This window comes from Pieris napi, chromosome 23, assembly GCF_905475465.1.
Source record: "Pieris napi chromosome 23, ilPieNapi1.2, whole genome shotgun sequence".
In the NCBI taxonomy this organism is placed as follows: Eukaryota; Metazoa; Arthropoda; class Insecta; order Lepidoptera; family Pieridae; genus Pieris; species Pieris napi.
In genome coordinates this window covers 828980-840859 of record NC_062256.1, presented here as the reverse complement: position 1 = coordinate 840859, position 11880 = coordinate 828980, and the positions used below count along the sequence as shown (strand labels likewise).

The 11880-nt window shown below is 33.9% G+C and overlaps 1 protein-coding gene across 1 annotated transcript; it reads left to right on the top strand.

Annotated features, from left to right (window-relative positions):
• LOC125061580 (transmembrane protein 26) lies at positions 1–9540 on the top strand. The gene is made up of 8 exons (XM_047667058.1): positions 1–132; positions 723–882; positions 1383–1560; positions 3894–4053; positions 4729–4853; positions 6172–6282; positions 7734–7829; positions 9040–9540. The coding sequence occupies exons 2-8, from the start codon at positions 765–767 to the stop codon at positions 9119–9121; spliced, it is 870 nt and encodes a 289-aa protein (XP_047523014.1). The 5' UTR covers positions 1–132; positions 723–764; the 3' UTR covers positions 9122–9540.
• The last annotated feature ends 2340 nt before the right edge of the window (positions 9541–11880 follow it).

Genomic DNA, 11880 nt, shown 5'->3' with positions numbered 1-11880 from the left:
ATACTGCTATATTGCAGGTTCTGTCCGTCGGTGTTCATCTACCTAGTCCTGGTGGTACCAGCAATATGGTTGCTGGAGTTGCACAAGGTCGATCTTCGGTTGCAGAAGAAGGCAAACATAACATACATCGAGGTAAACATAGTATGTATTTCCGTTTGTTTATTATATAAATTAACAAATACTAACAAAAAAGAAGAATACAGGATATTAACCACATTAAATCTATTAATTTATAATCAACAGACAAACACTATTTGAACAATAACAATAATTATAAGTAACGTCTATATGTAGTGCGAGCGAAGAAGTTAGAGCGACCACTTTTTTTAATGGGACTTTTCGGCAGAATTATGTATACTATATTCTTTGAAAATACTATGTTACTTAAGAAGAATTATTATATTTTGTCCATTCTTTCGATAGGCATAAAAAAATAAGGGGTTTTGCACATTTGAGTCGGTTCGATTCCCAGACGAGACAAGTATTTTTTTAGCAAATCATTGAATGCAGTAATACTTACTTTTCGAAATAAAATAAAGCTTTCTTTCGGTAAAATATCCTATCTACGATACATTCCCTTGATGTCCCATAGTCTTAGGACGCCCTGATATATCTATTTTCTTTGCGTTTATGATATAACGTAAACACCGGACATATAGTATGTAATTGGTACCATTATATGCCTGAACACAGAATGAAATATCGTTTTATCATATTTGTAGACAGAGATCCCAATTCCTGGTGCCACCAAAATCCCCACAGACATGTGGGTGACGTTGATAGAGCAGTTCCTTATGCTGACCCTCATCGTGGGTCGGTGGCTGCTGCCCAAAGGAGATCTTACGAGGGACCAACTCAGCCAACTGCTGCTGGTATATATTGGTGAGTTCTTATATCATTGTAGTTTGTTTTAGCTAAAATTAAAGGATGGCAACGCGAGTAGAGACTCTTGGGCCGTGAGGTTCAAGTGTAGGCGCTAATCAAAATTTAAGTTGGCGCCAAGGGAAAAAAATCAAAGTTTACCATTACTATATTTCCTATTTCCATGCGTGTTGTTCCCACGAGAATGTAAGCGCGTGCTCCTATTTCACCATGCCTCCTGATAGAGGACAACTCTTAGTTTTTAATTTATTTTATTATTATTTATTACTTAAGATGTCATGTGGAACATGGTGTAATGGTTGCTCCTTACAAACGTGTAAAACAAAAAACTTGGCGATTAAAAAGAGGGGCGGAGAGTTTATTGCCAGTTCTTCTTTTCCGTTCTACGCCCTTGATTTGAGAACTGGCAGTGAATGTTAAATTAGAAGCATTTAATGTATATTTCTTTTTTGACGTTCATGAATAAATGATTTTTACTTTTGACTCTTGACCTACACCAGGTACAGCAGCGGATATAATCGAATTCTTCGATTCATTCAAAGATGAGAAGGTGGCTACAGAAAAGGTCCTGGTCCTCCTCACACTGGCCATCTGGTCATGGTCGCTGGTCCAGTTCACGGTCGTTTTGACAGCGACCAAATCGAGGAAGTCCCGTGGCACGGCAAATAGGTCTGACATGTACGTAAATGCACGCAGCTTAGCTTAGCACGTTAGCTATGGCTTACTTATGGTATTTAGCTTATTTTATTTATGCTCTCAAACATTTTAAGGACAATCAAACATATGGAAATATATTAAAAGATACACTATGTTTATATCTAAATTACGATTTACCACCATAGACATCACATTACTAACAAAAACACGCTAACAATAATAAAATATAAAAAATAATGTATATATCAAAAAAATTGTTTTTCCCTTTTCCCTTTCGTTTCTTTTCAAGTGTGTAATGCGTGTGTGCTGTGGTTGTAATTGGCCCTGGCTCAGCATTATGCTGAAGAGCAGAATGTTCCACAGCGCTGGTCATTCTGCCAGCAACCACAGCAGCTGGTTTGCTATGTTTTCGACTCGCACTGTTCAGCGTCAACAACCAATCCCCGCTTAGTCTTAATAGTTTCCTCGACTCTTCGCTAGAGGTACCTAATATACTATGATTTAAAAATGTACTTGGAAAATATTTTATTATTATAATTACTAAGCCTTTATTGCTGACACCCAGTACAATGTAATAACAATTATTTAAGTTACATAAAAAACACTTAATTCTAATACATAAATTAAACTTAATCTTATACGTCACTTGACCCGTTTTAGGTAGTCAGCGTGTCCTGGTGACACATAGGCCTCTTCCAGCTGTTTCCATTCTTTTCTGATATTAGCTCTTCTTGTCCAAGTTGTGCCTTCTATTATCTTTATATCGTCTGCCCATCTCTTGCTCTGTCTTCCTCTTTTCCTATTTCCATCGCGTGGTTGCCATTCTGTAATTATTTTTGTCCATTTCATTTTTTCTATCTCTCGTCATGGGCCCAGTCCAGCGCCATTTCAATTGCCTTATTTTCTTTATAATGTCTTCTACTTTGGTCGCTGATCTGATCTCTTCTGCTCTTCGATGTCTCAGAGTTGGAAAAGATTAATGGATAGCAAATGGTCATCTGGATATTATTAGTTGAAATTTAATATAAGTGAGAACTTAAGAAGGCGCAAAGCTAACCAGATACATGCAACTTCCTCACAATAGAGCCCGCAGCTCAGGTGAATAAAGAGAGGCGGAGAGTTTCTTGCCAGTTCTTCTAGCCCGCTCTACGCCTCAACGAACTCTTAGTAAATGTAAATTTAGAATGAATTGAAGATCTTTTCTGTTGACATTCATAAGTGTACTTGTTTCACTCAGGTCCATTCAGACCATTTCAGACTGCAATCTACATGGTCTTCACATAATCTTGTTATGTCTGGACTTTAAAAGAGACTGTGATCTCTGAATTTGTTTCGGCGTTTCTTCTCAGAGTAGTCAGATAGGAAACGTCGAACTCATCTAGTTTTAAAAACGATATGCTTGACGTGTAAAAGTGTTTGTACAAACCTACTTACAGAAATAAATCATTTATCATTTATTTATCATTTAGTTTGCCTATATGAATAAAGTTATTTTGAGTTTGAGTTTAAATAATTTAGATGGATCGAAATATTCTGTATATCCAGCAATAATAATAAGCCTTTTATTTCAGATACTTTTACATTTAAACACATTTATAGGTCTTTTTTTTAGGTATGCCTTTTTTGGCAAACGCCACCTTGGAATCCCGCCATTCTTGACTGCACTGTGCCATTCTCTGCCATGTACCTGCTGTTTCCTTAATATGGTTTATCCATCTTCTCAATTTTCTTCCTCTATTGCGTTTATTATACCTGGAGCACCAGTTTAATACTTTCTGACTCCAATTTTCTCTTGCGATGCACATTTCCATAAGTTTATTTGTATTGTAACATGTGCTAGCTTAGTTGTTCTTCTTAAAACAATATTCTTTTCTTCCCTATCATCCATCGTTCTATCCATCTTTGACTCACTAAAATCTAGCAATAAGCGTTGTGTATTTACACATACCGTTGTATAAATATATTCACTTTTCATTCTCACGACATTGCTCGGCAATTCACGACAGTTAATTAACAATCACAAGTATGATTTAAGACAATTTATTATCTATAGTCAGAATAGAACAAGCACTTCTAAAATTCAACAAATAAAAACTGTGTAAAACAAACAACTTGGCGATTAAAAAGAATGGCGGAGAGTTTACTGCCAGTTCTTCTCTTCCGTTCTACGCCCTTGATTTGAGAACTGGCTGTAAATGTATAATTAGAAGCATTTAATATATATTAATTTTTTGACGTTCATAAGTACATATATGAATAAATGATTTTGATTTTTTTGATACCGGTTTCCACGATGTTTTTCCTTCTATTGTTAATTTTCTGTTTATCTATGAAATAATAATGCTATATTTTAGGAACTCCAGCCGCGCGTGTTGTTGCTCCATCGAAGTCTGCGCAATAATGATGAACATCGTCCTTCAAGACGCACCATTTTTGGCATTTCGACTTCTCATCATCGCGCATTACAAGATTATCAACTATATGAATATATTCTTCACATGTAAAAATACATTGGTAAGTATCTGTTTTATCACGTTAGCCTTTTATTTCCGATACTTTACATTTAAATACATTTATATTTCTATCATTTATTCATTCCTAGGTATCTGAGTGTCCTGTTTTGACAAAGGCCTCCCCCAAATCCCGCTATTTCTGTCAGTAATATGCCAAACTCTGTCATTTACCACCTGCTAACTGCACTGCTGCAGCACCTTCTAAATTGTCTTCCTCGCTTCCGTTTATTGTACCTAGGGCTCCAGTTTAATACTTCTTACCCCACTTTTTTGTTCCTCTTACCATCTTCTTGATTAATATTATACTTAATTATATTACTCGTCGTCTTAGACGGGATTAGATTTGACCAATTGTCAAAAGGCCGGCAACTTACGAGCCTTCTGGTAGTGTCCATGGATGGTATCAGATGAGCCTCCTGCCGTTTTCCCCCCATATATGAAAAAATGCATTACGAAATAAATCATGAGTATATTCAAACACACAGCTTTTTCCTATTATTTATTTGCAGCAAATGCCACTCATTAATTATAATATAAAACTTAGGATGAGATTCACAAACAAGACAGCTCTATGTTCTACTCCCTTACGTCAAAAATGTGTTGAATTTTGACAGACGAGTCATAGTTTGCGTTAAATAAAATTTAAATATTTCGTGACACATATTTACATTTTTAGGTTATATTACTGCAAATATATAGACTATATGTGCTGCATTTGGAGAAGACTGAGGATACAAACGGGGACTCGGTTTATAGAAAGAGGAAGAAGCCCAAGACGAGTGAGAAGAAGGAGAGACGCAGGTATTTTTTTACGCTTAGCATATTTTAGCTTAGCTAAAATACCAGCTTCTTCCTTTTGAAAAAAATCAGCGATGGGCTTGTCGAATTGTCAATCTCCAACTGATCGGCTTGATTCTCTCTCTCTACGCAGAAACATTGCGTCTCTAGGCGTTTTCTATAAAGTGTACTATGGAGAGTGTTCTGAAGAGGTTGTTTGGGTTGATCCCTGCTGCCTAATTTCTCATCTGAGATGTTCCTTTAACCGCGAATAGAGGTAGAAATAACGAGGGAGCGAGATCCGGTGAATATGGAGGAAGTTCCAACAATTCGAAGCCAGCTTCTGGATTGACAGGCATCGCAAGCCTGAACTTGTGCGCGGTGAAACAAAACAACTTTAACAAGGTTGCCAGGCCGTTGCTTGCGTATCTCCTGTCGAAACATTGTTATTTGTCCTGCCTGCAAAGTTCCTCTAGTAATAATAATAATTTATTGCAAGAATATGGTACAAAAATGTGTAAGGTAAGGTAATCGAATATTCTTCCACACACAATGGCGCTTAAATTTGTCTTTAAAGGAATTTTACATTATTAGTCAAATGAATTGGTCAATTCTTATATTATTTGTATCGTACATATCATATCATACGTTATTAAACTTATATCAACTACAGTGACTCATGCAAATAATCATTTATTGAATAATACATTTTTTCCAAAAGTAATACACCAAGTCGATTTTGAAAGACTCTAGTCAGAAGATCTTTTAATTCTTTTGGTAATGATTAAGATATGCGATCATTACCAACCTGACCCAGAAAAAACAGCCCCAAACGGCGGATTGAGTCGCCTTAGACTTCTTCGGAACTGTAGGTGATGGATTTCTCCAAGTCATGGACTATCTCTTAGCTTCCGGGTCTTGATGGTGAATCCATGTTTCGCCTTTAGTCGAGTAAAAAATCTGTCAAGTACTCTGTAACAAACCTAATCAGTTTTGTGAAATGTTCATTGTTTGTTTCTACGCGTCAGATAGCATTCCGGGCACGCCACTTTTTTCAAAGTCTATTGGTTGAACTCCATAGTAAAAAAAAAATAAGCAGAGATGTTTATTAGAGACACGACGCGAACAAAAGATTATATTTAAAAAAAAAAGAGGAGTGTTTGATTTTTTTAATAACTTTTTTTTATGTCAGCCAGTATTACTTTTTTTCTTTCCAAGGCGAATCGTATTATAACTATTTATTGAACATTCCTCGTAGCATAAAGTTAAAACTATTGCCATAATATAAAAAGAAACATTCCTCGTATGTCCACACTCTTGCCAACTCAATTTTCATTTTTAGAGAGAGGAAACAAAAGGAAAAGAGTCACCGAAGTAAAAATATGACAGAAGAAACCACTATAGCTGTCATAAGTGATAGAAAACAGGACAGAATTGACGGAGGCCGGATTAGGTGAGTGACACACTTTTTTTCTTACATTTGGTGCGCGACGCGAAAATTTGATATATTTAAGTTACTATATTTTTAGGTTTTTGTTTTTTATTATATTACCTATACGACTACATTACGGTATAAAACATTGAAAAAAAAAAACGTGTGTGTAATTATGTACACGCGTTAGAAGTAATACTTCTTTGGCGTAACAAGATAAAAATAGTTTCTAAAATTTTATCTTTCACCTTATTCTACGTTTGTAAAACAAACGACACTAACCATAGAAATTATTCTCATCATATGTCCCTAACGCGCCAAAAGAAGTATAACTTCAAAAAATACCTTTTAGAAAAGATAGCTTGTAACATATACTGTAGACATCGCATTATGTGATGTGGTGAACTTACATAAATAAATAAGAATGTAAGGAGGTAGAGGTCCGTAGCAAGTGGAGATCTGTGGTCTCTGCAGACCCCTTTGGGATAAAAACGTGATAATAAAAATAAAATAACATTTTATATAACCCAAAGTCGGATGGGGTCAGTAGCATTTTGTAGAATAGACAATAGATTATATTTATGTGTAGATTAGCAGTGAAAGGCAGGGTGAGATCACCTTGACATAGAAGGGTTCCGAATCATGGCTAGTGATGCGCCAAAACCGATACGATTTAACTTTATTTTGAGACGTTAATAGTTTGAATTGACTAAGTATATAAAACAGAAATAATATTTGGTTATTTATTTACTGTTTCTATAGCACAATAAGTTTCTTATCAAAATAAATAAGTCTATCAGCTTTGAGGGATTTTTAATCACAAGTCCAAAGCTTGAAGTGTTCAGTCACCATTCCGGGTAATATAAATGGCAGTAGTTTTTAATCAATACCGTTCAAATAATTGCCAAAACGAAATATTTAAAAAAAATACATGAAAAAGTAATTAATTTTGTATTATGTTACAATCCTACATAAATAGTTATAGTATATAGACTTTAGTTGAGTTTTTACTTGACCATTAAGTAGTCCGATAAAAGAAAAAATATATTTACAATTTTTAAATAAAAAATATATTCAAAACTGATTACATTATAAACGAAAAGTGTAACAAACACAATGTCCTAATAATTTGCCGGTTGAAGTGTGCCATGTGCGTGTATGTGTGCGTGTTTATATGGTCTTAAAATACATTCGATTTGCTTATTTCCTTTGAAAAAACGCGTAATATATCGACATCTTAGTGCATCACTAGTAAGGGGCGCGGTTCAAATGAGCAAGCAATACAATGGATGCGATGACCCGCCGTGTCTATCTTATATTGCTTTATAACTACGCCCTCACTTGTCCTTGGGAAAGAATTTCTAAAAATCAAAAATCTATAAGAAATCAAATGTTTAATCTTAGTCCAAGTTATCTCAAGATGGCGGACGTAACCTTTTGACATGTCATTGACAGATGAAACCTCTTTTCAGGGCCATAATATTGACAAATTCAGATGAAATCAAAGAGTTGGAATTGACTAAACTGTTTAAGGATCAAGTGACAGTTGAAAATGAGAAGAAGAAAGGGTAAGATATTTATTGACTTCAAGAATTCAGTGTTGCAAGAATATTATTTATTCATTTACAAAAGCCTACCAACGCTCGGCACATTACATATACATTGGTAATTAAGGTACCAGATTTATTGTCTTTAGATATAACACACACAAAAAGAGTTGCGGAGTGTTTATTGCCAGTTCTTCTCGTCCTTTCTACACCCTTGATTTGAGAACTGGCAGTAGGTAAATGTAAAAAAAAGCATTTAGCATCTAATATGTATTTCTTTATTGACGTTTATAAGTATACATTGTGTGACAAAAAACAATTAAAATACATATAAAAGCTAAATGACCAAGCGCAACCAAATCCAGACCTAGCTCGTTTATCAAAGTTGAATCTGGATATCGGTTAGGTTTGGGCAAAACGCGTTCTTCTGAAAGGACAACTGCGATCATTGGGTACCTAGGGTATCTAGAGGGTACACGAAAATTAAATTTAGTTAAAAGTTTGGGGCAACCTGATTGTTAAATATCTTAAATGCAAACAATATATCAATGAATTTTCTACGATTTTCCAATGATACCATCTTAAAGTGCCTGCCTGGTTGCGTATGGCAACTCTTTTTCCGAGATTCCATTGAAAGTCGATGCCACATTAACCTTTTTTTTTTCAAATCAAAACTACTTATTTAAACCCGAATTTATTACTTTATTTACATAAATTCTAATTAGTATGTTTCTGAAATTAAATATAAGCATTAGAATCGGAAAATAAAAATGTATTTCATTCATGTGTTATGTGCATTTTATTTGTTTTGCCTGCGAAGTCACTTGCATCAGATTTACCTAGATAATTAATATCATATAGAAATATAAATAAAGCAGTGGCGCTACACCTACCTAACTTGAAAAGATCTGGGCTTCAGATTTCTGTATCTGTTTCATGATCATTTGTCAATCTTATAGGCAAGTAGGTGATCAGCCTCCCCCTATACACACGGCTTTGTGTTTTTGGGTCTAACGCAAGTCAGTAGTTTCCTCACAATGTTTTCCTTCAGCATTCGAGCGAATGTTAAATGCGCACATAGAAAGAAAGTTCATTGGTGCACTTGTGCAGCCGGGGATCGAACCTACGATTTCAGGGATGAGAGCCGATTGCTGAAGCCACTAGGCCAACACTGCTCTTTTTTATGTCGGAGCTAAATATATATAACATATAAATCGATTTATTATTTTAGAACAAAGAAGAAGCAGAAAACCCAATCCTCCGAAGAGTCTCTGAACAACATTCAACACACAACAGACGATTCGGGTATTTGACATCACCGGGTCAGGCGGGAAAGTCCCCGGCGTAGTCCCAAAAGGAGTCCTAGGAAGAGAGATAGACAAGAGAAACGAGATCGCAAAGAGAAAAAGAAGAAAAGAAGGGACTCTAGCGAAGACTCTGATTCGTCAAGCTGAGCGAAAAAATTATATAAATATGCGATCTCCTTTTTAATGACAATTGTCATTTTGACTTTAACGTGACGCCGTCACCGTCAAGTGAATTGTCACAATTTTTGGCGGGAAGTACGGTTCCTATATCTTATAATTTACAATAATTAATAATTTAAGATAAAGCGAAAGTATAGGTCGACCATTTATACTTTTATAATTAAGTTGGGACCAGAGCATATTATGTATCTAAATGTAGTCTTAACGTCTTCATTTGTTTCGGGTCGCCTTTCGGCAAAATATCAATGGAATAGCAAGTTCTAAGAATTTATTTTAAAACGCTGGAATTGAGATTAGCCAGATTAAGATTAGCCAGCAGACTTTGGTAATTATTTTAATTAAACAATAAATTATTTATATTACACTTATTAATTTCCCGGATAATCATATCGACCGTGTCAGTTGTACTAAAAATTTATTAAACTGTCTGTTTGTTTTTAAAAACGAAAAATTGTTCCTATCACATAAATTACGCAGTAGGTAATATACTATACAAGGAATAAATAAAATATGTGTAACAATCGTTCCGGTGTACTAAAGTCATAAATTATTTAAAAAATTTATAATTTTCTTAATAAAATTAGAATAAAGTTTTATATATTTTGCTTGTCCTAGTATTAAATATTATACATATGTATATAATAAGTAGCAATAACTCAGTTCAAGAATAGATTTAGACTAAATGAAATAGTGTCAAGAGCACTCAGGCAGTGTTTATTTTCAAATTTATCTAAATTAATAAAAACCAACAAAATATTAATAAAAATAATACTTACAAAATTTGGTTTTTAATCTTTTGATGTCTTTTTAAATTTTGGCCTTTTGTATTGTTGAATAATTAAATTGAAATATATTTGATTCTTTAATTAGGAGAGAATAACGAATGTAGACTTAAAAGTTAAGATTGAATAACGAGATAAAGCTGTGTATTTGGACATACAGAACTCATAGTTCGCGCTTAATAAAAACAATAAATTATTTGCAAGAAATATGCTACAAAATATTATAGTCTAAAGTTCGCATATTCTGCCACACATAATGGCGTGCAAATTTGTTTTAAAAGGTATAATTTTAAATCATACTCTCATTTCTGAATATCACCCTAAGTAAATATGTAATGTTAGGTTATAATATTTTAATTGTTAATTATACATAATAAACGATATTGAATGACCTCGTGATACTTGGAAATATATAAAGGTGACTTTTTAAATTCCTCGTCTTTATAGTATGTTTACGATCCTGCATATTAAACCCAGACATGGGATTTCCACTATATAGATATAGTGGTCCAAAGGTAGATTTTATGAGTTGATGCGGCTATTTCGTTAAATCGCTCGTTTATGACATTACGATTTACGAGTAAATTTGCCATTGTCTTTTTTTCTGTAACTTCCGATACAACATAATCTTGTTCTGTGGTAATATTTAAAAATAAATAATACAAGAACAGAGTGTCTTCCCCTTAGAAGCTGTAAGTAGTGTTATTGGACACTTTGTTAAGTTAAATATCCTTTTTAGTTTAGGTTAGTTTTAAATTACTTAATGCTAGAATGTAATGTTAAATGATGTTTTTGTGCAGAGACGTTCTATGGTGTTTAGAAATGTCAAAGACTATCTGTTGAATTTCGTTTTTTCAACATTTCATTGCATCAAATTTCAATTAGATAATATTAATTTATTTACTAGATACTAAATAAGGCAGCTGATACATAAGGAATGCATTTTAATTTTCGTGGAGAATTTTCGTTAGCCGTTCGCCTAGATTAGACATTTAAAGTCAATAAAGTCTTGTTTGTAATTGCCTATTAAAGGTCGCCCTTTTTTCAATCATTTTTCATCAAAATTAATCATTGATATTAAACTAAAAAATTCAAGTTAAATTTCTCTCATTATCATAAAACCAAAATGTTTGAAGGTTTCACTTCTAGCACGTGTGAATTGCACACGTATTTTTCCAAAACGATGGCAACATTAAAGAGTTATCAAATAAATATATATACTATGTGAAAGTCAACTTAATGTTAAGAAATGTTAATTAGTAATTTTGCACTTACAAGATTGTTATTCATTTTCATATTTTATTAAATTGTTAGATTTTATAAATAAAACGATTGAAACACATTTAATAATTTATTGACAACCTGTCCATAAAAATATATTTTATGAATTAATTTCAATTCTTAAGAATTGGTACGCTCTTTTCTCTTTCAGTCAAATTGGTTCGGAAATATTTGAGCTGGTTTCATAGTGGTGGTGCTCAGAAAAACTGCCTTAAGAAACGCTCAGTTGTGGAACGGCGGACGGCGGACGAATGGTATTTTGTATTCTGCCTCGACGTCCGATGATGAAACTCAGCTGCAGAACTACGCAACGTCATGGGAAGCCGCTCGAAAAGTGACTGGTTGTCGAAGAATCTCGTATGGTGACCGAAATATCGGTAAACCTACTTAGTATGACTAATAGACGCGTTTGTCAAAAACGAATTGGATTTTAACAAACGAGAGGTTTCTCACCAAGATCTTATTTATTTATTTACTGCTAATATATGGCCAAATTTTAACTAAAAATATTATAAAACTTTT

Bases quoted from the DNA above. Each gene is read 5' to 3' on its own strand.
- LOC125061580 (XM_047667058.1), top strand. From the start codon at position 765: ATGTGGGTGACGTTGATAGAGCAGTTCCTTATGCTGACCCTCATCGTG. The intron at 883-1,382 runs GTGAGTTCTTAT...GACCTACACCAG, and splicing joins ACTGCTGCTGGTATATATTG to GTACAGCAGCGGATATAATC. The intron at 6,283-7,733 runs GTGAGTGACACA...ACCTCTTTTCAG, and splicing joins ATTGACGGAGGCCGGATTAG to GGCCATAATATTGACAAATT.